Genomic DNA, 27,067 nt, shown 5'->3' on the forward strand with positions numbered 1-27,067 from the left:
GTAATTTTCCTTATGTAGTTTTTGCTTTGTAGTATTTTGTCCAAAATTTTCAAAAAATCTCTCCTGTTTTCATCTTCTCTCTGCAAAGAATACTTTCCCCAGTAACAAAACTGAACTCAGGCTGGGAATTACAGCACTTTCATCTGCTGACACGGGGAAAAGTGAGCTCTTCAAGAAGTATTTTCTTAATTACTTCTTCCATGTATTGCTACTCATTCTCTGTGAATATTAGCATCTTTCAGGAGGAAGGAGAGGACTCTGTGTAGCAGGCACTGCTACATCTAGTGGGAAAAGGATAAAACAAGAGTCTGGCTGGGACCTTCTTCCTGTTCCCTGCCCTGCCAGGCCCTAGGGACCCTCATACAACCTCCGAAAGGATGCAGGATGAGGACCAGCAATAGACAGGAACCAGCCAAGACTCAAATGACAGAGGATATAGAGAAGCGATGAACTAACAGGGATACCTGTAGCACTTCCAACAGCCTCAGCTGGATTTCTTCTGCCCAGTGCTGGCTGTGCACAGACACCTCTCCTCTCTTATGGTGTCCCTGCACCTCTGCATTTCACGCCCAATCTCTTCCCATCTTTTCCTCTTCCCTGGTTCCCACCAGCAGCTATAAGACTTATCCACTATAAAACAACCCTCTCCATTACTCTTTTTCTACACAGAATTTACATGCCTCTTATTTGGTCCTTTTTGCTCTTACTTCATCCTTCATCTGTTCCTGTTATAGTCCCGTATCTTATCTGCAGGGATTATCTGCACCTCTGACACTGACTGGGTTTTTGTCATGACCAGATTAAACACAGTAAGTGACATTAAACAGAGTTTTGAAGGACATGGCAGACTGAGTAGCTGAGTGGGCAGGCTGAGCACGGACGTTCCTGCGCAGAACAATGAAAGCAGGAACCAGTCAGTCCAGGGGCATGAGATGGATGCTGCAGGTGGAAAAATCAGGAGGCTACTGGGCTATCTGCCCCATCACACCATGCTGACTAGTACAGTGCAAGCCAATAAATGATGACAGAGCTGAGGGTCAGTAGCAGGGGAGTAATGATGCCCATCACAAAAAGCTCTACTTGTAGAGAGCATCTTTACAGCAAAAGAGGCACTGAATGTGTCACCTCTGGAGTTAGTCAGTGCTTCCCTAACCATCTTAGGTACAAACTTTACAGCATTCCTGCTGATTCAGTGGCATAACAATTTGCTCATTGCTACAAATACAGATCCCTCACATGAGAGCATAAATATACCCACTGGGATGATTTCTAAAATGCCTACCTCTTCTCTTGATGGTTCGCTTACAAAGTTGGCTGATAGTACTGCATAAACAGAAAGCTTAATTCTCTTCTCATTCACACTGAATATAGGCAAGATCTGTGCCTTTGGCTTGAATGGATGTATTTCTGAAAATGCAGACATTCATTTGAGCATCCTTAACCTGAGTGGGATAAGATGATGTAAAGACTAACGGGTGTCAGTAAACACAATTTTCATATGGTAGTACTGACTTTGTGTTAGTTCTGAAGGATAAAGACCTGTCTGTGTCTCAGGTAACAGAGAAGTGTGTGATATTGATGTGCTGCAGCATTAAGAGAGGCAAATGAGATCTGAGGAGGTATAAATTGAGGTGTCTTCCTCCTCCAGGAGAGATAATTATGCATTAATGCCCTAATGGAATTTCAACTGACATACTGCATACTGTTCCCGTCACTCAGGTCCAGAAATGATGAACGCAAACATGCAAAGCAGAGCACATGAAAAGGGCCTATCTCAAGGCAGAAAGCTGAAGAGCACAGCTTGTTCACTTCAGCAAAATGAGGAGTAGGGAGAATAATACCACCAGAAACACCCAGGAGGGGGAAAAAAACTCAAGACAATGCTGAAAGAAGATCAAATAAATATAAACCAGTTAGAAATAATTTGGGGCTAGAAATAGAAGGTGGCTTCTGATAGTCCAATTCTGGCATCTTAGCACTGCCGGGGTAAAGCCCTCTGCAAACAAAAGGTGTCAGGAATCGCATCATTGCTCTACACCAGTTCCCCAGGACATCAACCAGAGCAGAGCAGTGAGCTGCCCCAGCTGCTGGGGTTAAGCACCTTGCAGAAGTGCTTGGGGTTTTGCCTTTATCTGGTTCCTTCCTATTTGGTGCATTCCTGGTCCAGCAAAATTATGACAATAAGGCAAATCTGTCCATACTTGTGAAATTCCCAGTATTTTCAAACCAAAAACCTTGTCCTTCTCACTCGCTTTAGTAAAACCTGCTTCACACACACACACACACACACACACAGTGTTTCACACCTGAGGCACAATGAGAGAGGGAGGCAGCAAGGACTCTCAGCACCAGCGCTCGGCGTTTTGGCAGGGTGAAACCACCAAACCCGAACCCCGCAAAGCCAACCCCCGCGCCCCGGCGCTGTGCAGCGCTCCTGAGGGAAACTGCGCCCGCCGCCCCGGGGAGCGGGGCTCCGCCGAGGGCTGCCTCCGCCCCGGGTGCCTCCCCCGTCCCCGGCGTGATTCACGCCGATGTCTCATCCCCTCCGCGCCCGGTGAAAACTTCTCCCGGTAACTTTGCCGGTGCCGGTGCCCCGCTCCCCCCGACGGCAGGGGCACACCTCCCTCCATCCTTCATCCTCCATCCCAAACCCCGTCGGAGGCTCTGACGGTGGGGCAGCAGCGCTGGGGGGGAATGTCGTAGGTGCTGCGTCAGCGGGAGCCCGACGGCGATTGGGGGAGGCCTCGCTCTCCCCGCGGTCACTAATTATAAAGTGCCGGGGCGCCGCCGCCGCCCGCACCCGCTCCGCTCTGGCTCCCGCTCGGCGTTCTCCGAGCTGCTCCGCTATCAGCAGCCGCAGGTTCCGAGTTCCTCCCCCCGCGCACCTCCGGGGTTTCTCCAGAGGCTGCTCGACCCTCCACTATAAATAACAGCGGCTCCGACGCTGAGGCTCCAGCAAGGCGCGGCTCACTCCCGACCAACTCCCGGGAGCCCCGAGGGGAGCCTGTGTGTGAGTGAACGCTCGGCCTGAGGGGATGGGGGCCGGGGAGGGCCAGGGCAGCTCTGCCGGGGCTGCTCTGCCGGGGCTGGTGCCCGTCGTCGGGGCAGCTACTCGGGGCGCTGCGGTGAGAATCCCTTCCTGGCAGGGGCTGCCGTCCCGTCCGCGGCGGGGCTCTCCTCTGGAGGCTTTACCGGGAAGGGGCGGGATAAAGTCTTTGGGGACGCACACTTTCACCGGTCGGGAGCTTATAGTCGCTTCATCTTCGGGTCCGCTCCTGCTCCGGACGCAGGGCCGTCGTCTGCTTACCTTAAGTGCCTGCTTGCCTTAAAAGCATGCTTACCTCGCAGCGCAACCACGCCGGCTCCCAAAGCGTGTGAGTTCCAGAGTTGCGAGCCATGACTTGGGTTTTAAACCGCGGCGGCCGAATAGTTTCGTGCCGCCTTTTCCTGCCCCGAAGGTGGGGGAGGCAGTGCCCGGGGGTGGGAGCGGGGGGAGGCGGCTGCCGGCTGACTTCTCTCTGTTTCTTGCAGCCCCCATGGCGATGCTCCTGAGACTCGGCTGCTCGCTGCTGGCCCTCAGCACCTGCCTGCTGCGCGGGCAAGGGCGGACTGCGGCCGCGACTGCGCTGCCTGCGCCTACCGCCTGGGACCCCGCGCCGGCATACACCCCCTGGTAGCGGGAGCGGGGCCGGAGGGGCCGCCTACCCCTTCAGACATCTCGGACGGGGCGGCCCCCGCTCTCCTTGGGGTTAACTTCGTGAAGGAGGAAAAGGGGACGGGAAAGGAGGGAAAATAGCAAAAATAAATAGTGAGGGAAGCGGCCGGAGTCGCTTGGAAGACCCGGGTTTGACGGCGGGGGGGGAACACATGGGTCCCTGGAGCGCTGGGGAGAGCGCGGCACAAACCCAGCGCGCCCCGAGAACGGCCGCATCAGCGAGCGGCGGCTGTTCGGGGAGATGGAGGGACACCCCGCGCCGGGCAGCTCCGGGGAGCAAGTTAAAGCCGGTTGAAAACGCCGAAGGGGAAGGGAAATCCGGCCGGAGAGGAAAAGGAGAGGTCGCTGCCGGGCTCTTCAGTCCGGGGATGCGGGGCGGAGGGGGGCGGACTCCCGGCCGCCGGCTCCCCATTAGGGTGAGCGCTGTCCCCGCGGGATGGCTGAGGAGCTGCAAAGCGGCGGATCTGCCCGACATCCCACCAGAAGTGAGGTTCAAGCCTGGTTTGAGTAGCCATAACTCCCGCTGCTCTTCCTCTCTGCGCGGTGCTGCACGGCGTTAGGAATATGCCTGTGTAACATCCCTTTGATAGTCTCATACAACAAATCATGCCAAGAAAACTCCAGAACGCAGGGGAAGGTTTATCCGTAACTTTAATGATATCGAAATTATTTAGAAGTATAGTCACAGAGGCAACTCGTGAAAATCTGGGGTCCCTCAGCCCTCTGTGAAGAAGGTGGGAACTCAGGCTGCTGAGTCCTTTGTTAGTGGCACCTTTGGTTCCTGACCTCAGATAGATGGGTATTGAGACATCATGTTCTCAGCACATCTAAATGATCTGAAAAGTTTTGTTCCTACGATGTCATAGCTTATTTGGAAGCACACGAAAGGAAGGACTGGACCCTATTCTTACACAGGATTAGGAATTACTGAGTACTTGTGCTTATTCCAAAAGTACAAGGGTTCACTCCTGACCACAGCAGGTTCATAAAGGCAATATTCTTAGGACGGATGACAAAACAGTTCGCTACACTTTTTTTGCTTACATTAGCTTTCAATCAAAGCTTAGCTTTAATGTCATCTGGGGAAAAAAAGTGGTAGTTTGGTCTTTTGGAGGGAGAGATGTGTGATATACTTGTTGTGGATGTCTATATTGATACTCTCTTTTGTACACCTTCAGTAGTTATTCAAGAAAGAATCAAAGTCCCATTCAGTGACAACACTTATTAGCTGAATAGGAAAAGAAGCAATGTGCCATACCTTATGTTCATTATACGTGTACAAACGATTTTTAGAAGCAAATGTTTCTAGATTCTAGCATCTAGTAACACGATGACTGAATTTATCACATCATATCTGTAAGATACAAGATTTATCCCATTGTACCTGGTTATTCACATCTACGAGATAGCATATTCATGTTCATTTGGCAACAGGGGTTTATTAAAATTAATTGAGAAGGGGAAAGACCTATTCTTGCTTTGACTGAGAGCAATTTAAAACTCAGCCTCTCAGGCTGAAATGGGACTCAAGAGACAGGTAAGGCCAGGGTTAGGGAGCTGGTCAGTTAGCTATTAGAACTGTGCTGGAATTTAATTTCACACTCTTAAAGCATGTTGAGATCCTTAGAAAGCATTCTCCATAGGCAGAATAAGTGTTTCTCTTACTGAAAATACTGATGATTTCTTCTTTAATTGTTGTGATATGAAAACCATGGACAAGAAGAAAAACCACCGGATTCACCTTTTTTGCAACTGAAGAATGTGGCTTCACAAGAAGTAAATTCCCCTGACAGAGACAGCAGTAGCTAATATGTCCATTATTATCATTACATTACAGGTTATGAGATATGCACACAGGTACTGAAAACTTTCTTTATGTCTTACCTTGAAAATTTTTCACTACAGTCAGAAGCAGCGCAGCTTAGGATTTTTTCCCTTCTTCCTGATGGTCACCACTTTGCATGTCAAACTAGCAAAGCCAGAAATTTGATCCTGCTTAAAAGAGCCTGTATTTCTACATTTGTATTAGTACACATTTGAAAAATCTGCTCCATGAAGAGAAACTAATGGTAACAGACAGAAAGACAGCCTTTAAAGCTATGCAGCATAGTGAAGATACTGAGCAGTACAGTACAGCTGACTGCTTTCCTAAAACTTCCAAATGTTACTTTTAAGATTGAATACACTTCTACACTTTCATTATGAAGAAAACCATAATTGGTTTTTAGCTTCCCAGTAGAAAATAAAAGAATAAAGAATCACAACAACACACCCAAGCGTAAGTGAGGTGCAGGAGCTGTACACGTGGCTTCCTTTGAAACAGAAACATAGTGGCAGCCTTGACATACAGGACCCACGATCCACCTCATCCAGTCTCCTGTCTCTTAGAGTGGAGACTACCATGTCCTTCAGAGAGGGATATGAAGAGCTTCAGAACACACAGGTACTAAATCAGCTGTCCACAAGAGCAGCCCTTCCAAGCCACTCACAGAGAGAGGCTTGCTCACGGTCTTTTAAAAACCAGTAAAAACAAGTCTTTTAAAGACAAGGTGGCAGTGAGGTGATACTATCAAATCTCAGTAAACCACATCCATTTTTCAGGCATGTACACTAGAATGTGAAGGAAAGCTACCTTCTGCCAAAGCCTGGGAGACCTGCAAGGATCTCCTGCAACTGGCAAAGCTGGATGTCTCTGAGGATGGCAACATCGCTCCAGGAGACAAGAAGGAGCTGGATGAGAACCATTTGCTTGCGAAGAAGTATGGAGGCTTCATGAAAAGATACGGGGGGGTCATGAAGAAGATGGATGAGCTCTACCGGGTAGAACCAGAGGATGAAGCTAACGGAGGAGAAATCCTGGCTAAAAGGTATGGAGGGTTTATGAAGAAAGACTCAGATGACGATGCCCTTGCTAATTCCTCTGATCTGCTGAAGGAGCTTCTAGGAACAGGGGATAACCCTGAAGCAGGGCATTACCGAGAGATAAATGAAAATGATGGGGATGTCAGCAAAAGATATGGAGGCTTCATGAGAAGCATAAAGCGCAGCCCCGAGTTGGAAGATGAAGCCAAAGAGTTGCAAAAGAGATACGGTGGCTTCATGAGAAGAGTGGGTAGGCCAGAATGGTGGCTGGATTACCAGAAACGATACGGTGGGTTTCTTAAGCGCTTCGCCGACTCCATTCTCCCTTCAGAAGAAGATGGGGAAACAACTTATTCCAAAGAGGTCCCAGAGATGGAAAAGAGATACGGTGGATTTATGAGATTTTAGTACCTTTCCCTTTATCCTTTTTGTCCTAAATGAGAAAGACTGCCTTATTGGTCATAACTTATTGTAACGTGTTGCTTGTACTGTACAGTTTTTTACTGTCCTTGGTTAATGATGCAACCTGCAATTTGTTGTTTCAGGTTTTGTGTTCTTCCAAGTCAACTAACTAATTTCTGTTTTAGTCAAGTTTCAGTCTGTATTGTAGTTTCCATGCTAGAATTATTTTGATTACTGTATTCATTTTCTTTAGAGGAAGTACCTCAACAGTAGAGTTGCTTAACTGTGTGTACAATAAATTCTTCATCCTAACTGCATAAATTCTAAAACGTTTTTTGTTTTCTCTCAGTCATTTAATCAAACATCATCTCAAATTTTCTTCAAGCAGTCAGGGCAATGCCAACCTCTTTTCTGTAATTACAGAATTTGTATTACACACACAACAGCTGAAACAATTTTGTCTTTAGTTTTCAGTTTCTTAGAGTACTAAAATAATAAACATGCTCTAAAGTGAATATAAGTGTATTTGCTCTAACTCCTCTAACCAGTTAACAGAATAAATGTTGAAAGCCTAAATTTATAATTCATAGTGTTCAACCAGTTCACATGAAAAAAACCCACAAGTGTGTTTGACTTCAAGCACTAAAAACATTCCTCCAGCGCACAACACGATGCCACATTTGATTAGTTACACCTTTTATATCCATCCAATATAGGATTATACAGTTGGCCTTAAAGTTAGAAATGCTAACTCAAAAAGCAGTAAGTCAGTTTGTACAAAATAACTTGACCCAAAACTGCATTAAAAACCCCTTCAAAATCCTAATTTTACAGAGCACCCGATCAACAGTTTTCCATGAAACAGCTTTGTGTTTGATTGCTCAGCTGGTATAAATCACTTTGGCACTCCTGAAATACAGGAAACTGCTGGCCAGTCTTTTCTGTTTCAGTCAAAGGCAGTATAAGTAAACCTGAGAACAAAGCAAGCCCAACACTAACCGCATAGATCCTTTGGCATTTACATAGGTGTCACTTATATCACAGACCAGGTCCCATCCCATTGTGCGCTTCCTTCCATAATTCTGACTGTCCCCCTAGATTCCTACTCCTACTAGGAATTCCTACTAGGATTCCTGCACCTACTGCTACTGGTTACTTCCCACTGAAATTAACATAAAAATCACTTTGACCACCAGCACTGTCGATAATTTACAACTTCTACAGTCAAAATCCTTGAAGCTATTTAGATACGTGATTATTGCTGAAATGGTTTATGGGAGCTAGATGTCCAAAACCATCTGTGGCTCTGCATTCAATATCTGTACTTCAATTTTGCACCACTGAGACAAAGGGCAAATTAAGGGTCTGACTTCTCTTTAACTTCAAGCCAATGGGATCTTCTAGGTACTTAAGCCTTTAGAAATTCAGCAGTGTTTAAACAAGCGCTTAAAAGCCTTATCACATGCAATTAGTTGTGATGATTTTTGGCTTGGCCTTTAGAGGGGGATATAGGTGGTCTGAAGTGGCCAAACTCCTCCTGAAGGGTTGATAAACCACAAGGCATTGCTTTTCCTTCAATAAAAAGCAGGGCATCTATTTTCCTGCTGAATGGAGTTGATGATACCAGGTTTTAAAAGGCAGAAAATACAGCTGCCTATAGAACCTTCGTGGCCTTTTTAAGATTTAGTTGTGTTCCCTATCACCTTTCTAGTGAGTGCTTCAGGATGCCATCAGCCACAGGAAAAGTCTTCTTCCCATTTTTTCACTCCATAGCACCTGCCTACCACATCAGCCTGGCTCCTGGAACACATCACCTCAGTGGTTTCATCCACAAGGACCTCAGGCTGTGCACACTGAGCCTGTTCATGCATGGGATGCAGGCATCAGCAACAGGTTTGCTTCAAACATACACTCCAGAAAGAACTAAAACGATGATGTAGTTGCAACCTTAAGCCTTCACTTCAACATTTATTCACTTCTTTTCCCTAAAACTCACTTCTCTCTAAATTTGTCAAAAAGGGGCCCTTGCCAGCCTTCTAACTAAAACATTGTTGTATTTAATAATGCAAAAGGTTTACCAGTTGTTGTCACCCATCCTTCACAGTTAACAAAAAAAACTGTGATTTAATGAGGAATAAAACTTCCAAAGTTCTAATTACCTAGTGTGTATTTTGCAGAATGAAGTAGATTGATTTACTACACCTTCCCATTTATATCAGTTCACGTAGTAAAAATGTATTTGACACAAACATCTAGCTGGGATATATACATGCAACCCAAAACAGGAGTGAGGACAAGCAAAGTGGAGTCTCTTCCAAGGTTGAACAGTCAGGTGGCAATGTACACGGAAGGGGGATGCGACTTGGATTCTCTGACAGAAATAACAAAGCTGAATAGTCCTCACTCCTTCCTTTAGAATTGAAAACCTCTCCAGACAGACAGTTTCTCGCTTAATAATTATAATTCAAAAGGTGTGAAATTAGAATAAGATCTAATTTCTTCTGTTGACATGGAATTTCTTCTGACTTTCAGTTATGCCATCACTCAGGGGCTCTCTAACACTAAAGTCTTCTAACATTCTCAGTAATTAACATGTCAGATGAAAGTAGCTCAAAATGTGCCAGTGGATCAAGCAAGGTTTCCTGAAGTCTACTTTACTAAATCACAAATCAAAACTAATGTTGAAGATAGGGTCTATGGGGCTGGAAGATGAAAAAGGGCATCTCATTCTTGGTTCAAGTTGTGAAAGGGTCCTCTAATTTTCCCCTTATAATACATTCCTAGAAGTGCCACTTCAGCAGAAGATTATTGAAACAGCTGTATTGCTTTATATAAACAGAAAGGAGGAAAGCCCAATGTCTAGAAAGAAAATTAATTGCAGGAATATTCTGAAGGAAGAAATGTCATCCTGAGGCAAAAATCATATTCTACGTTTCCTTTCCCTTCCTTTCCTATTCCAGAGTATGATCAAATATAGTATCAGTGGTCTAAATAGAGAGTAAGTATAACAAAAACTGAATATGAACAATGAATGCTGGAAGGCTCTAGAATAAAAAGATTAATTTCTCTGCATTAGGAGCAAAAGGAAGAAAAAGGCTAGTTGAGGTTAGGCAAGGATGAGTTTGGCATTTTAATAGGAACTAATTAGAAGAAGGAAGGGGAAAAAAAAAAGGATTTCGTGAACCAAATGCAGTTCACATATAGGAGCAGATCATGAGGGAGAGAGAAACTGATGAATACAATGATTTCCGAATACTAAACTGCATGCAGCTGGAGCTCTGCCTGAAAACCTAGGTATAAATCTTGGGATAACGAGGAAAGGTCATACAGCCATTCCCACATCTCAGATTAACTTGGCATATTCTACGAGCTGAAATATGCAGAGCATAACTTTGAATTTCCTGGGAGTTTCCTGGTAAATGGATATGTAGTATGATATACAATAAATATAAATAACTACAAAATTATTATTACAATAATCAGTTTGTAATTACTTTTAAATAATCATAATTTATAGTTGTTTATAACCGTATCATAAATACAAGTAATTACAACATTAATGTTGTTGGCTGTTTCAGATCATGTTTCCCAAGATAGAATCTTTATAAGAACAGCAACATGTTCTAATTTAATATACTGAAATAAGTATTATTAAACTCTCTTCAGCATAGACTCTAAATATGCACTGGCTCATTCTAATTCTGAAGGGAACTTAATTAACAAGAAGCAAAGTTTTCAATGTATTTCAATAAAGGCCCCTCTGTCATCAAGGATGATTTTGGAGGCCTACAGATAAGGCAAAGTGACAAATTCATAGCACGACTCTACAGTTTATGTATACATCTCAGTGCCACAACCACCTTCTTCAAGCACTGCAGAGCTCTGCTAGACACAAACAGGAAGATTCCTTCTTATGCCAACAGGAGCATCCCAGAATTTCCAACTTCAAAGGCAAATGAATGGTTAAGGTCCCTGAGCCTAGGCTGCTTTTAGAATGAAGAAATTCTGGCATGTGTTAGCTGGCCTTGAACCCATTTTATTTACAGTGGTGTTCTGAGACAACCCTAAGGAGCCTACCATATTTCTGGCCTTTTAAAGATCTGAAGAGGGGTCTAAAAAGTCATACAGATAACAGTGTAACTTCCCTATCAGAGTCTTTAAACTTTCATGCTTCTCTTCAGTTCTCACAAAGGTGGGTAATTCAAGCATCACCAAAGAGATCCCTCTGCCTGACTAAGCTTTGCAGTCTGGTCTCTTTCGCCACAAGCAGCCACTTTGGCAGTGTTCAGACTTCATCTCTTCCACTTCCTTTGCAGCCCTACCACCTCTCATAGAAATCCCTTTTGTCAGCCTCTACTCACGGCCTTGGATGTAACTTCACCACCCACAACACTGAAGTTTGCTTTCTGACTCAAATCACGAAAGACAACTGTACACATCTAATTGGACAATGACTGAGACCTCCAGTTTCAGGTCCTAGCTGTGGAGGTTAGGTGTCTCCTTTTAGATTTTCTGCTTTTAATATTTTGATCATAATCCTTTGCTGCCCACAGTATTAAAAAGTCATACATACCAACAGGACTGCACTAATTACATTAAATCTGTCTCATAACTGTATTTCATAATATAACTATATTGTAGGTGTAAACCATCACTCCACCCACCTGATAAGGGTAGGGAGCTATCATGAATATAGCTGTAAGCAATGAACAGGGTAGCAAAGCCAGCTGTAAATCATTAATCTGAGCATTCAATTACTAATCCCATCAGCCTCATTTAAAGCATTTAAACTGACAGTTGCATATCCAATTAACTGTTGCTATAGAAAACGAAAACGCTTAGAGGTACTTGACAGACAGATCTTTACTGGCCCAGCAGGGATTTAGACTGAATTTGTTTAATTAGATTGTGACTTTACCTAAATTGAGCATTTACTGTAATCCTTGCTGAAACCATGGAATGAAATCTCTTAAGGTTAAACAGTCATCACAAAAGCACATTGCTCTGCTAAATGGTTTGTTAAAAACACTGCACTGCTTCCTCAAGGGGAAGGCTGACATACCCTTGTACACAGATTATGTGTGGTAAACCTTTCCATAGCTATATATGTCTGTATGTATACAGGGGCATACATGACCTTTGCCTCTTGCCATTCTGTCATTACTCCCTCTCTTAGCACAGCCTTCCCCAGCCCAACAGTGACTGCAAAAGATCCTACCAACCCTGTATTTCCCTACTAAATTTAAATGTATGCACTGACTTGCACTCCAACTGCAGACCTCTGATCAGAGCACATCTCAATTCCAATCCATATAAAATTATAGGACACTGAGTTATGAAAACTGTTCCTACGCTCCCATGAGAATCTGCATCTTAACCCTTAGCCTTAAATATTCTATAAACCCTTAGCCTGGAAAATATTCTATAGCACTTATTCAGGTAATGTTTTTTCTTTCTCTCATGAGTAGAAAACAATGGCAGCAGTGGTATAAATAACAGGTGAATTTCTCTCATAAAAGCACTTGAGGCAGATAAGCCACATAAGCCTTTCTTAGAACATATACACCAGCATTTTTCAATCATGACCTGCAGTATAAATGGGTTTTATACTGGGTCTTTCACATTTCTTTACGCTTCCATCTTCATCTCTGCAAATAACTAGCGATAAGGGTAGGAAATGGGGCTGAAATTTCAACTGCATGACATTCCTCCATCTAGAAAAATATTATATAGAAAATATCTTTTATTTTATTATTTTGTGGATATGGCATAGCTGTCATGCTGTGACAACTAATGACAAAGTTAATGTGACATAGTCATTCTCAGAAAGTGATTAACTCATTCTTTGCCCATCAGCCAGAAAAATAAAAAAGCTGTCAGCTTCCATCTGAACAGAAGCAGTGGAAACTAGTCAAAGCAAAGACCTTCCATGGGAGCTCACGCATCCTTAAAATTTGCTTATCCATCTGCAGATCAGCAGACTCAGGATATGGGAGGTGTTTTACTCCCCGGTATCTATCATACTGAGTTTCTCTGTAGTAATGGAGAAAAAAATTACTTAAACAGGTTTCTCAGGCTAGATTAAGAGGTTCAGAAGTAATAGCTTCTCCGTCTGAATTCTTCAGAGATCCCTTAGATTCAAGAAGTTTCACCATCACTGCATAAAATGAATCTGTTCACAGCATCATGACCATTCACAACACATAGCACCTGCAAATGCCTTTTAAACATACCAATCTTCACTGTCCCAGCACCAATCCTTGTGGGCCCTCAAAAAGGTAAAGTCACTGGTGAGGCCTAGCCAAAAAAGATGACAGCACGCTGATACATCTAGTCTACCTTCTTTGTGTAAATGTGAATACCATCATCATTCAGTTTTCTCAGTATCTTAGTGAAGAGAGCAATTAAATCACTAACTAACCTTAACCTGAGGTAAAATGAATAGGCATAGCTAAAGAGAAATGCTTAGAGAAAACGATCTTTTGAATAATATTCCTCACTACTGAAGACACCTGCTCCTCCAAATCCTGCACAGCTTTGAGATCTTCTTAAAGATCTCAGTGGTTCCCTTGTACTGTTAGGACACTCCAGCTGTTCTGGTCTCCTGGTTGCACTTCTTCCTGGCATCATTATTCTTTGTTTGGTGATTTTCAGACTATTTGATTTCTCAAGTTCATTAGATGCATTGAGTCATGCCTTGAGAAAGCTACAACTACTATAAAACACAGCAGTTTGTCTGCCTAAGTGCCTAGACACCCACCAGCACATCCCCTTTGCCTTCTGCCCTGTACTGTTGCACTACCTTTGGAGTTCAGAGTCTCTAAATCCAACCCGGAGATCCTGATCTCAGGAAGTGATCTCAGAAAACAGATCCTTCCTGAGCAGGAATACCATGTTTCCTTCCCATTACCCATCACTATTAGGCTCTACAACAGTGCAGTGACACTGGGTACTGTTTAGTCAGGCTCAAAGAGATCAGACAACCCACCTCTGTAGTCCTAAGCACTACTGTCACTAATGTAAGAACCCAATTTTTTCAGTATACAAGAAAAAAGGCAAATTATTTAAGAGTACTCTCAAGAGCCATTATACACACATGCAGATAAACACCCCGTCTGAGTGAAACAGCCCAATAGCCCAATTGCTTATTATTCAACCTGAAAAGGGTTGAAGAGAGAAAAGAATACACAGTTCCATAGTCATGAATAATTTTAGTCTTTTCAAATAATTGGGAGACAGGGAATATCATTTGACAGAAAGAACTGGTCAGAGTACAGAAGAAAAGACTTTGTATGTCTGACTAACTCACAGAAGACATCATTCTTCTCCCCAGCTTCTTCTGGAGAATACGGACATTCCACCCTGGGAAGCAAAGACAGGTTATTTTGTTGAGGGGTTTTTGCCACCTTTTTCTGGCATCTAAATAGAATATTCAACAGTAAATTGTGCATGGAAGTACATCACTTCCATACAAGTATTAACACTGACAGCATAGAGTTTTCCTCCATATTTCTTGATGTAAATTACATCAATTTATGTGAACTACCATTTTATTTCAGCTGAAATGAAAAATGCCCCATGACTCCCCATAAATTGAACTGTGTGGAACAGAGCACGACACGACCTCATTTAAATTTTTTCCTTCTATGACTTGCTGATGAACAAGAGAAGATCTTTAGTATCACTTATTTGAAATGCAAAGTACAGCAAATAAGTAGTGCCTTCTTCATTTGCCTTTCTAAATAAGGTGCGTGGAGGATGTCACAGTGATCAAGACAAGCTGAGAACATAACAGGAAAAGCACAGTCTTACAAGCCTAAGTGGGAACATGGCTTTCTGTTCAGTCTTGGAAATTAAAATACAGTTCAGTGATGTGGAACTGCAGTTTTAAAGCTGGATAATGTGTGTACAGAAAACTGAGGAACCGCAACTGTTGTTTTAAAGATGTGAAACAATCATAATCAGGTGGTTTCACTGGGGAGACATTTATGATCAGCATCTCCCTTTTTATTCCCATTCCAGCAAGCAGGCAAGCTGGAGAACAGTAATTTATGATATAAACTAAGAAGTGTTTAACTTCATAACTACAATCAAGTAGCAGCAGAGGAAGGGAAGAGCACTTGCTGTCCAAGTCCTCGGCCAGGTCCTTCCTCAAGCAAGATGCTACCATCCTGGCTTGGGCAGGTAGGGCGCAGGAGGGAGGGTTTAACTTTTAAATTGATCTATTTGTGCATTTGCCATGTTTCATATATTTAACAGCTTTGTTATGATTAAAACTAATGCCAGCCATCTGAAAGTTTGTTACTGGAAGGTCAAGAATAGAAATACCTTTCATAGAGATGTATACATAGTTGGTTTGGGGTTTGGGGGATTATTTTACTTTATTTTATTTTAATTTTATTTTAGCAAGTCCAGAGGAGGTCCACAAAGATGCTCAAGAGGGCTGGAGCACCCCTCCTCTGAAGACAGGCTGAGAGAGTTGGGTTTATTCAGCCTGGAGAAGAGAAGGCTCTGGGGAGAACTCAGAGCAGCTTCCAGTACCTAAAGGGAGCCAGAAATACAAGAAATATGCAGAGGGACTTTTTACAAGGGCATGTAGTGACAGGACAAGGGGGAATGGCTTTAAACTGAGAGAGGGGAGATTTAGATTAGGGATTAGGAAGAAATTCTTCACTATGAGGGTAATGAGGCGCTGGCACAGGTTGTGCAGAGAAGCTGCGGCTGCCCCATCCCTGGCAGTGTTCAAGGCCAGGTTGGACGGGGCTTTGAGCAACCTGGTGTAGTGGAAGGCGTCCCTGCCCGTGGCACGGGGGTTGGAACGAGATGAGCTTTAAGGTCCGTTCCAACCCAAACCGTTCTGTGATTCTATGATCTTATACTATTTTTTACATTGTGATTACTGCTCATTTAACCGAGCAGCTCCGCAGGTTCCTGACGCGGGAAACGAGGGTTTCTCCCGACAGCCGACTCTGGGAGGCCACCCAGGCTTGACGCCTCTTCCCTGGAGCCGGGGCCTCCCGCACACGCCCGGCGGCGCAGCGCCGTCTGCCCCAGCGCCAACCCCGGGCCCGCAGCTCCCCGGGCCGCCTCCGCCCGCCCTGGAGCCAAGCCCCGGGGCCGGGCCAGCTGCTGTGGCGCGGCGGGCAGGCCGGTGAGGGCTGCCGGGCGCGGCGGTGAGCGCGGCGGCTGCGGGACCGGGGGCCGGGCGGGGGGGGCGGCGGCGCTGCAAGCCCGCGGAGGCAGGGCCAGGGCCGGCGGGCGGTGGGGAGGGGGCCGCGGGCAGGCGGGAGGCACGTCCCCGGCGCTCAGCTCGGCTACCCGAGGAGGGCGGCGGCGGGCTGGGATAGGCGGGGCGGTGGTGGGCGCTCCGTCTCCTCAGCCCTGCCGTTCCCCTCCTCAGTGCCGTACGGGAAATGGTGTGTCTGAAGGCAGGGTGAAAATCAAGGCTCGTAACTCACGGGCCACGCTTTGCTGTGTGGCTGGCAGTTTGCTTTCAAATCAGTATAGCTTGTGCGTTTTGGCCGTACGGCATTGGAATATACACACGGTGTGGATATTTGCCTTCCGAAACGGTAGATCATACTTTCTGCTAAGGAGGACACCCTCCTTCTACGGTTGATACCACACCACTGTTTCCAGTCCTTTTATTTGTTCAGCTCATACCACCTTGCTGTGAAAACAAAGCACTCTATAGCCATTGCCACAGTGTACCTGTACGTTACTAAACTTTAAAAACAGAGATAGAAGCTGAGGACTCTGGGACAAAGCAGCAAGTGTGTAGGGTCTAACAGAAGGTATTTGCTTTAATCCTACTAGTAAAAAGCTGGCAGCTTTCACAGAACCAGTCTTTAGTAATGTATTTTGTACTTCTGCAAAAGAACAAGGTGAAAGAAATAGCTGTTTGAAAGTTAATCTTTCTTTAGTCAGTGTCTCAGTGTTTTGGAGGGCCAGTAACATACTGTATTTCTGCGTTTGTGTAGCAGAAGAGTGGTGTTTGTGCCTGAGAAATCATGTTGAACTTCAGAAGCATCCTGAAGATACTACAGTTCCTGAAATTATTATTTTTTTTATTTTTTGAAAATTTAATCTTACTCGTATTTCCTCCACGCAAAAAAAGTTTTGCTGGGGAAATAGTGCTCATTGCTGGCTCTGCAGATGGGGTTGGAAGACAGATTGCCTTAAATTTTGCTCCTTTGGGAGCAACCTTGGTTCTTTGGGACATTGATGATGAAGGTAACAAAGAAACATGCAGATTAGCCCAGAAAAATGGAGCTAAACGAGTGTTTGCCTACCACTGTGATTGCAGCAACAGGGAGGAAGTCTATGAACAGGCAGACAAGGTAAGATACAGCTTCTGGCTTCTTGCTTCTGATTTTTTGCTTCTTTTTAATAGTGTATCTTATCAATTTATTTGTTTTTAGAGACTGCTGTTCCCTAAAGGGAAGTAGTCATGCAGGGCAATGACTTAATTTGTTTGACAAGTAGCTTCTAGATGGAACTTAAACTCTGTTCAGCATAAAGTGACTGTCTTTAATTTGTTTGGTCTAGATGTGTCCATTTCCAGTCTTTCTTGCCAGATTAGATTAAGGGTATGGTGAAACATGCAGGAGATATTAGCTCCATGTATTAGTTTGTTTAGGCTTTAAAATTTCTTTAAGATACCAATTTTTAAAACCCCAAACAGTGGCAGTTTTAAGGGGGAGGTCCTTTGCCCATTTGTTTAGAAGACTGTAGTTCTGCAAGGGCGATGTGGGGAGTAATGGCTTCAGAAATACCATTAGTACATGGCTAGTCCCCAGTCAAATTGATGATTCAGCTTCAGTTTAATTTTTGGTCAATCCAGCTGGAAAGTAACATCGAGAAAGAATCCATTTTAAATGAGACTCTTCTGCTGTGCTGACATAATGCTTTTTAAACTATTATTTTTTATTATCAGGGTCCAGAAATTGGACATTAAATTAACATTATTAATTTTTACTTGTCTTTAAACTACATACTGCCTGAAAATATTTCCCAGTATAACCTCACTTACAATCCAGTTAGCTACTCTGCCATTTTAGCCAATGATAAATTCTTCTTCTGTTAAACTCTCAGTGTATGTACTTCATATACATGACTCTCAGGTCACATCTTTGACATTCTGTGTCCGAAGGCATACATCAGAGAAATTAGCTAAAATATTTCATGACACATGAATCTTGATAGATTGTTTTGGGATAGCCTTGAAATGTAGCATTAATTTTCCATGAGTTGTCAGGGGGGCTCTGCTCTTTGTTTTGTGGTTGGTGCTTTTAACATCAACCGAAACATTACTTTTTTTCTGAACACGGCTATGAAAGTTTGAAATAAATGTTTTTCCTCAAGAAATGTTCCCAATGAAAAGTAATTCTAAAGGGTAAGTTGGATTCAGGATTATCTGGAACTGCAATTCTCATGTTTGCAGTCAGCAAAGTATTGTTTTACCTGTACTTTACAGCCAACTAACAGTGCACAGAAAAAATCTCCATCTGGGGCCATTGGTGCTAAATGTAAGAACCACAAGTGGTACTACAGCATTAGCTGGGCAGTGGTGGCAAGGATATATTGTACCATAATAGTATTTCTGCAGAGATGAGCAAGTTGTTGAGTGTCCTGGTCTGTTCTGACCTAATACACAGTGTTCAAGGAGGACGTTCTTTGCCCATTACTTGGGCAGTACAGATAACTGTGTAACACTTTGGTTATGACTCCTGCAGTTTTGTGGTCAGTACTTCAAAAGTGACACTTGATCTTCACTTGGAATGATATTATAAATCAAACAGCAATTCTTTTATAATCCCCTTTTTGCAAGGAAAAAACTCACTTTATATTTTACCAAGATCAAATCTCTTTAAAAAAAAATAACATTTTCAATTGGCATCAAATCCCTGTTCCCATAAATGCTATCTGCTTCTTGCAAAGACATGCTCCAAAATTACTAGTTTAGGTAAGTAATTTCTCTGTTGGACTTTCCTGTCAATGATGAACATTTTGAAATGATTTGTTTGTTCTTCATTTAACAGAATCTCAAAATGTTTGTTTTGTGCACTCAAGTTACTCTCAATGTCCAAATACGTTAACTGAATCAGCCACAGAGCTCCAGCCTGTGGAATTTGCTGTGCCCATATTAGCAAAGAGCTGGACTTTTGATCTGATGCAGTACAACAGTTCTTACATACTTACATTTCCATTAGAGATAAAAGGAATTGCAAATACCACTAAACATTTTGATAAGTGAAACACAAGAGGCAAGGATACCTTCTAAAGCTTTCTGTTTATCTTTCTTATTTAGGTTAGAAGAGAAGTTGGGGATGTTACTGTTCTAATCAATAATGCTGGTGTACTGATTGGGAAAAAGTTCTGTGACATTCCAGATACGGATTTTGAGAAGACCTTAAGAGTCAACTTCCTCTCTCAAGTCTGGGTAATGTATTTTTTTCCTCTCCTGTGTGACTGAGAGGTACAGGCAAGCATTTTAGTGTGAAGATCACCGTGGTGGCACCCACCTGGGAAACGCAGTTTGGAATAAGGATGGGAAGGATCTTGAATAGGGGAAGACACGTATTTTTAATCATCCTGTAGTCGGAGACACACCAAATTGGCAGTCTCGCCACTATTGCTCAGTGATGTTAACACAAACCTGCCTGGACACTCTGGTAGATGAAAAGTTTATGCCACTGTATTGTGAAACATGCTCTATCTATAAGAGCTGTGGCTGAGGTTAGTGCTGACATGGTGGCTTGCGACTTTCCTGCTCCTGGTGTTTGCTGGCATCAGAAGGCTTGGTCTAATAGACTTGTAGCATCCGGGGAGGCACAGCCATGGTTTAGTTGTGGGCTTGGCAATAGTAGATTCACAGTTGAACTCAATGATCTTAAAGGTCTTTTCCAACCTAAATGATTCTATGCTGCATGTGTTGCTGTCAGTCTTCAGGTTGTATTTTCATTCCTAGTCACCATCTGCTTAATGTGCATAGAAAACTAATCTGGGTGGTATGTATTATCTTTGTTTTGTTCTCACACCTCTGAAGGAATTTGCTGTTATTTGGGGTCTCAGTTGATCTTTATGAGGGTTTTTTGTGAAGGACTGTTACTCTTGTCCCCTCTTGTATTTGTTGTTTATATGCCCAAGTGAGCAGCCTGCATCAGGGAAAAATGTAGCATTGCAACTCCCTCCCTAAATGGCACTTCTCAAAGGAAAATCACTGCAGATAGAAGCTCTCTAATCATTTCCCAGCCAGCATTGCATCATTCTTCCAAATTCTCGAGGCAGAGACACTGGGAGAGATGTTCCTCCTGACAGGTCTGAAGAGGTATAGGGCAGGAGGACAGTGACCGTGGGCCTTCCACCAAAAAACATTTACTAGGCAGACATGTCTGAGTCAAATAGACATTGCAGGATGTCTTAGCTATTGAAAAAAAAATCTTACTGCTCTTGTCTTCTGTCTTACCTTCTCCTTCATAAAACAATAGCACCCTCCTTGTATAGTTAGTATCACGTGCAGTGGTGGTCTGGGGTTCCGGAGTTGCCAGGCAGTTTGGTTTGAGATAGGGCCCACGGACAGCTGAACTCCTGATGTGTTGACTTCTAGCTCCCTCTTGTGTACCAAACCTTTGGTAATAGTCTCACATAGACAAGCCATGAGGAACCAGGAGGCAGAGAAAATAACAAACGTTGCTGCTTTTAATATCACGGTTTTAATGCTGGCAGATCTTCAGATAGAGATCAGTCAGTCAAGGAAATGCTGTCTCATTTATAAAGTCTAGAAATAGTCTACATATGTTTATATTATACCTGTATTTATATCTATATATATTTATATTCTATTTGATACATTCTATAAATAAAGAGATAGAAGGTCATTTGGGCTTCTTGTATATTGAAGCCCCACAAAGCAAATCAGGTTGTAAAGCCTAATTTGTAATGCAACATTTTTGGCATGTCTAGTTATAAAGGGGTTTTTTATATGTCTCCTAGACTTGCAAGGCCTTTCTTCCAGCCATGATGACCCGTAACCATGGACACCTGGTTAGCACAGCCAGTGCAGCAGGATTGTTGGGAGTCTATAGAATGTCAGGTTAGTATCATCAAGTGCCATTATAAATAAGATGTACATACCAATAACTTTTCTTGGAGATCTCAACGGCTTAAGCAGTTTGAACTGACATACAAACACTCAGGAAGAGCCTGCAGATATGAAAGCTGGTGATGTATTGAGGAGGATGATGGTGGCATGTTGCCTGAGTGGCGCAGGGAGCTCCTTGCAGATGTTACTGTCTGACTGCAGCCTGTCTTGTCTCCACAGAAGGAGGACAATATAGCATGTACGTCTACAACCCTGCATATAGGTTGTCTAATACTTTCTCGTGCCAGGTTTTCTGCAGATAAATGTTCAGAGTCCTGAGACATACATGGTTTATACCTGGAACTACACATTTAGTTGGAAAATGGTTTTCAGTTCCAGAAGGATTTGGGGCAGAATTTTCATTAAAAATATTTTAAATTAATGGCAGTTTAAGCTATTTAACAGCGCCATACTCTTAGCTGTTTCCCTTAGGAGAGCTGTCTGCTACAGTCCTGACTGTTTAGTCAGCTGGGTCTGCTGCCCTGTCTATCCTCCAGCTTCTCTGCCATCCTGATCTCATTAGGTCACCCTATGAGAATGTGAACTTAAGTGTAATACATATCTCTTGTTTCTTCTGCTGATTGACAGTGTTACTGTAGTGTTTATTTGCCTGTTATCATTGGGTCAGATTCAGTATTGAGAATAGGTCACGTCCAGTTTTCATCATTTAGTTGTAAGGCTTATGAGAGCGGGTCTGCCTATCCATGCATTATAACTTTTTACACCTTAGCTGTGCCGTTTCAGGTCGTATGAAATTACTCTCATTAGCAAAATCGGATTTTGTTCTATCTACATTTGAAAAAGCCTTAGGAAACCACATGTACATTCCTGTATTAAAATAAGGTTCTTAAAGGTTGCAAAATGGTGGAATAATTCGGGTTGAAAGGAATCTCTGGAGGTCATTTGGTCCATACTCCCAAATAAAAGCAGGCCCAACTTAGATCAGATTGCACAGAGCCTTGTGAGGGCAAATTTTGATTATCTCCAAGGATGTTCCATATGTTCCTCAAACAGTAAAAATCAGACAAGATTTAGTCTTTCTGGGCAAACAAAATGGCACTGTAGTTGCAGGGCAAATCAGAAGAAGTAGTAGGTTGAAGCAGCATTTATAAGGAGAGTATTTAGATTTTACCATCAGAAATAGTTCTTACTGAAATGTGACCTATGATACTAAAGGGTGAAGGCATTCTGAACTGGAACAATGTCTGCCTTGTATATGAGTGGCTGGAAATGTAGATAACATGTTGAATAAGCTGATCTTCCTCTTTCTCTGTAGTGCACCGAAAAAAGTCCTCTGGAAATTATTAATCTTATCCTTAGACAACTGTGCAGCAATCGTGGGAAAAGCCATTAATGTTCAGAGTTAGCATCATCACCAAGATGCACAGCATCCTTAAAATGCCAATTACAAGACTGCTAGTTATATAACTAAGTAATATCAGGGCTTAAATAGTATTAGAAAACATTAAATCCTGTATATGACACTTCCTGTGTTGCTTTTGACATATTTTGGATATTTATTCTCTCTTCACATTTCAGATTATGCTGGAAGTAAGTATGCAGTCATTGGAGTGATGGAAGCCTTAGCTTCAGAACTATATCACGCAGGAAAACAAGGCATTAAAACCACAATCATTTGCCCTTCTTTTATCAATACTGAATTAGCTAAAGATTTTCAAACCCAGTAAGTAGAACTTAGCTGTGTACTATTTCATTGTGAAAAATAATCACTAGCCGTATTCAGTCCCTAACTATTATAAGGTTGATTTGCTTTTCAATTCAGTATTTTTGCCCTACTGGCATGTACAGCAATGTCTCTTGACATAATAAATCCAAGACTTGCATACAGTTAATAACTGACGTGCTACAGGGACTGTGTAATAACCTTGCAGTTAAGGAATGGTTAGGGATGCACAGCAGTATTTAAGGCAACCTTGCCAGTAAGAATGGGAAATGTTGAGGTTCTCTGCCCCCAGGTAATTTTGGCAGAGTGATTACAGTTACTGCTGTCAGGATACCATGACCTGTCATTATTAACTATGCCCTCTATCTATATTAGCAGGTACTGTACTGCTCTGCGTGAGAATAGCTGTGGTGGTAGTATCTGGTGGGTGGCTCTATGGTTGTAGTGATGGGAGCACCAAATTAGGCATTGCAGTAGCGATCTTGGTTTCTCAGTGCTCTGCTCCTCCTTTCAACACTCATCATCCTGTAGTAGCAATATTATGTAGAGCACAGCCTTCGTCCTGGCTGGAAACAAGCCTGGTTCTGGCCTATTTAGCTGTCACCTCAGTATCTCCAGTAGAATCGGAGGAGGTGTGTGGAGGGCAGAATTATTATGCATAGAACAGCACATAGTACGGTTAGGCTTGGAAGTTTACAATGCTGCAGTCACTGTGGGCATCAACTATCTTGGGGTCCGAGCAAGGCTTGCACAAAAGTCATTAAAATTCACACAATTCAAAGTGTTTTCAGTTTATTTTTATGATAGCAGGAACAAAGAGATTGAAGACTCCTTTTCAAGAGTACTTAAAGGGAAGGGGGAATAGTCTTAAATTATTTAATTAAATTATTTCTGTGTTAGAATACATTTCAAAAGTAAAGTTTTATAATTTCATAATGCTTTGTTTCTTTTCTTACCAGAAACCACCTTTTTCTTCCTGTTTACAGTGCAGAGTATGTAGCCAGCAAGATCATAGATGCAATTCAAAAGGAAAAGTTTTATCTAATCGTGCCTCTGAGTTTACGCTTTCTTGCTTTCAAAACGTAAGAATTTGACTCAACTTCTAGCATTGCCTTCCTTCCTTTGCCATATGCCAGCAAAATCAGCAGGAAAGTTTAGTAAAAACAGTCCTTTAGTTAGTATTCCTGCAGTCAATCCAGTTATATCCAGTCAATCCAGTTGTATATATATCCTGTCAACCTAATTATGAAGAAAGAGAGGGTTTAACTTTTAATAATCTAGGTGAATAGCATTCCTCTGGCTGCTTCTGTCTCTAATATACATCTTAAACTATAGATGAGTATAGAAATTCTGCTGGGATGGTGCGCTGGGAGCAATGCCTAGGCTAGAACTGTCTGCTTCCAGTAACTACTTCCACTGCTGGTTGGGCTTCCACAAAGTGGCTTGGTTTGTCATTCATTTCTCCCATTTATAAGATTGAAGCGCCAAATGTGTTATTGCCAGACACAGAAGGATTGAGCACATAGAATAAATTTATCATTTGTTTATTAATATATTTTTCTAAAAACCATAAAGCTAACTTGTCGTTCATCTCAACAGTCTCATTCCTAGAAAAATGGTACTACTCATTGAATCTTTCCTTAAGATTGCCAACAGCTTGGATAAAGCCTTCAGCTGGAAGAAAAAGGACTGAAACTAAAATATTCTGAAGACCTCAATTGCCATCTACTCGAAAAAAATCAGTAAAAATTAATTTTGAATCATGTTTATTCTTCGACAGAAAATGTACTACTTGTGTGATATTTGACATTGGTCAGCATCCAATTTAATTCTTCATAACTGTCTTTTAATCACTGATGTTTAACTACAATCCGCTCTCTCATGACTGCACACTGCTTTTACCCGAGCTCTCAATAAAAGTCAGTAAGACCAGGCAAGGATGTTTGACTTCATTTCATACTCTTTAATTCTCAATTTCCATGCAAAATCTCGAAGCATAGGAAAAACACATCACTGTTCATGCAGAAAGAAAAGACAAAGCATTTAACATATTTCCCTTTCAGGGTCAAAATAGCACTGCAGTTCACACAAAACCAACATGAAGAAGGGTGCTGTGCATAGGATGAAGTGCTCTGGCTGGTAGCCTGTGTGCTGAAGAGGAGTGAACTGCACTGAGTGCTGATAAAGTGTGTGCAGTGCTGCCACTTACCGTGCTCCTCATTAGTCACAGCACACTCTTCTAAACACAGCTCTATGGGATATGTGTGCCTCTATTTTAATCCACAGCTAAAGGCTGATACGGAATCATTTATCAAAGGCTGTGGCTTAGAAAGAGCATTTATAGAACTAGTGGTGGCAAAAAATCATGTGCTTACTCAGGAAGGAAAGGTGATGAAGCCTCACAACTAGAGGGAGCAGACAGGAAAAAATCTGTTATAGAAATTACTTTTGTGGTAATTGATTGCCTCTATAAATCTTGTAAAACATTCCTACAACAGAAGAGTCAGTTTGTAAACACAGGCTCTGCAGTGAGCATCTGCTGCAGGCAGATGAGCAGCTGCATGTTGGAACACTGGTGACGCCCAGAGGCATCTGACTCCCTTCTCTAACCCTGTAGACTCCTATGCGGCTTTGAAGCACCCTGCTGAGGCCAGATAACTGGGTTCGAGCTGTTGTGTCCCAGTTTGGGTCCCTGAAGTCAGCAGCTGAATCTGGACCTGCAAGCTGGTCCACACAGTTCTTTTTAGTTTCAGTGACCTTAGTAAAATTACTCAGAAAATTAGTTCCTTACAAGCATTGTGAGGAATCTGTACAAGAAAGAAATCTTTGGCAATTTTCTGAGTATTTTTTTTAAAAAACATTAAAATTTAAAATTAAGTAAGTATTTTAAGTGACCTATCATCAACTTTGCAGGGACTGCATTGCTTCCAGACGCTGAAACTTCAATGAGGTAGCCTGTTTGTTAGGGTGAAACATAATTCTGCTGTAAGCCATGGGAAAAGGAATATAGACAAGAGGAATGCCTCATGTATGCTTGGACAATTATGGGCTGGTTTATGGGCAAAATGTCTTCTTGTATTTAGAGAGGTGTCGCACACATGTCCTTTAATTGTCTTTAAATGTCATTACAACCTAAAGGGTCTAAAGGAAAAAACTCCCCAAGGACAGGAGGCCAAAGATTAGTTAAGCAAAAGTATGTGCTTGTTCTTAGTTGATAAAAATCAATCCTCATGCAAATTTCCCAAAAATCCTAACATAAAACATTCATAATTTCCTTAATTTAAAAACAAATATGTTTCAGACCAGAATAGGGAATCTACAAAGTGTAGTTTATAAAACTTCACTGTAAGGAATTAAAGAGAACTTTGAACAGTCATCTATTGCCCACATTTGTCACCGTATTTCTATTGTACTTAACTAACCCCATGCTTACAAGCTCCCTTCCAGCTATAAATGCCTGTAAGAGCGCACACCTTTTTTTTTTAAATCCCAGTGTTTTCAAAGTACACATACATTCAGTAAATTCTTTCATGTGCCCTGTAGATATTACAGGGGAAAATTTTCGCTGAGTAAAGGAGAAAGGAGATGAGAAAATTAAGAATAATATAAAGGAAACAATGCTTTATTTTCTAAGCCATATTTCACCTACTCTGCAGAGCCACACTGCAGAGCTTTATTCTGTATTGCTGCAATCTCAGCCAAGGGCACCCTTTGGATCCATTTCTTCTAGCTAATCTGCTTGTCTCAAGAGGGAATTTGTAAAGCTTGTACTTTCTAAGTCCCACAGTGATCTGCCAGAGCTTATCAGCCCTAGAAATCAGTAACTCATTCTTTTCTGTGAAAATACCAGGAAAATATTTCAACTTTTATTTGTGCAGAAAAGAAGTGTGATGGATCCTGTAGCGCAATTCTAAAACTGTCAGCCAAGAACTTCCTATTAAAACTCAGGAGGTGCAATTGGATGCTGTTCCTGGTTTTTAATATGAAATTATCTTTTGTGTTTTGAAATATAATGTACCATATAAGAAGTATCTCAGAGTTACTGACAACTCCTGAGAAATGTGTGCTTTCCTTCTATGAGGCTTTCATCTTATTTATAAATTCCTCCACACACAACCAGTGTTGCAGGAGAAATTCTGTTACTACTGAAGCTGCAAATGGGACTGGAAGGCAGGTTTATCTTGATTTTTCTCCTTTGGGAGCACTCCTGGTTCTCTTTGGCTATGCAGTGTCATAGCCAAAGCAGGATAACCATCTGAAG

General features: G+C 42.5%; 2 protein-coding genes across 2 annotated transcripts; both read left to right on the forward strand.

The window, feature by feature from the left end:
• The first annotated feature begins 3,536 nt into the window (after positions 1 to 3,536).
• Positions 3,537 to 7,300, forward strand: PENK (proenkephalin). The gene is given in 3 exon segments (XM_030499166.1): positions 3,537 to 3,591; positions 3,594 to 3,673; positions 6,317 to 7,300. Coding segments are annotated over 3 exon segments (804 nt in total). The 3' UTR covers positions 6,986 to 7,300.
• A 9,680-nt stretch (positions 7,301 to 16,980) lies between these two features.
• Positions 16,981 to 24,738, forward strand: SDR16C5 (short chain dehydrogenase/reductase family 16C member 5). The gene is made up of 6 exons (XM_030490229.1): positions 16,981 to 17,319; positions 19,290 to 19,421; positions 20,975 to 21,074; positions 22,662 to 22,806; positions 23,766 to 23,888; positions 24,406 to 24,738. Exons 1-6 carry the CDS (start codon positions 16,990 to 16,992, stop codon positions 24,497 to 24,499), a joined length of 924 nt encoding a protein of 307 aa, XP_030346089.1. The 5' UTR covers positions 16,981 to 16,989; the 3' UTR covers positions 24,500 to 24,738.
• Positions 24,739 to 27,067: the final 2,329 nt, after the last annotated feature.

Source organism: Strigops habroptila, chromosome 1 (assembly GCF_004027225.2).
Source record: "Strigops habroptila isolate Jane chromosome 1, bStrHab1.2.pri, whole genome shotgun sequence".
Taxonomy (NCBI): domain Eukaryota; kingdom Metazoa; phylum Chordata; class Aves; order Psittaciformes; family Psittacidae; genus Strigops; species Strigops habroptila.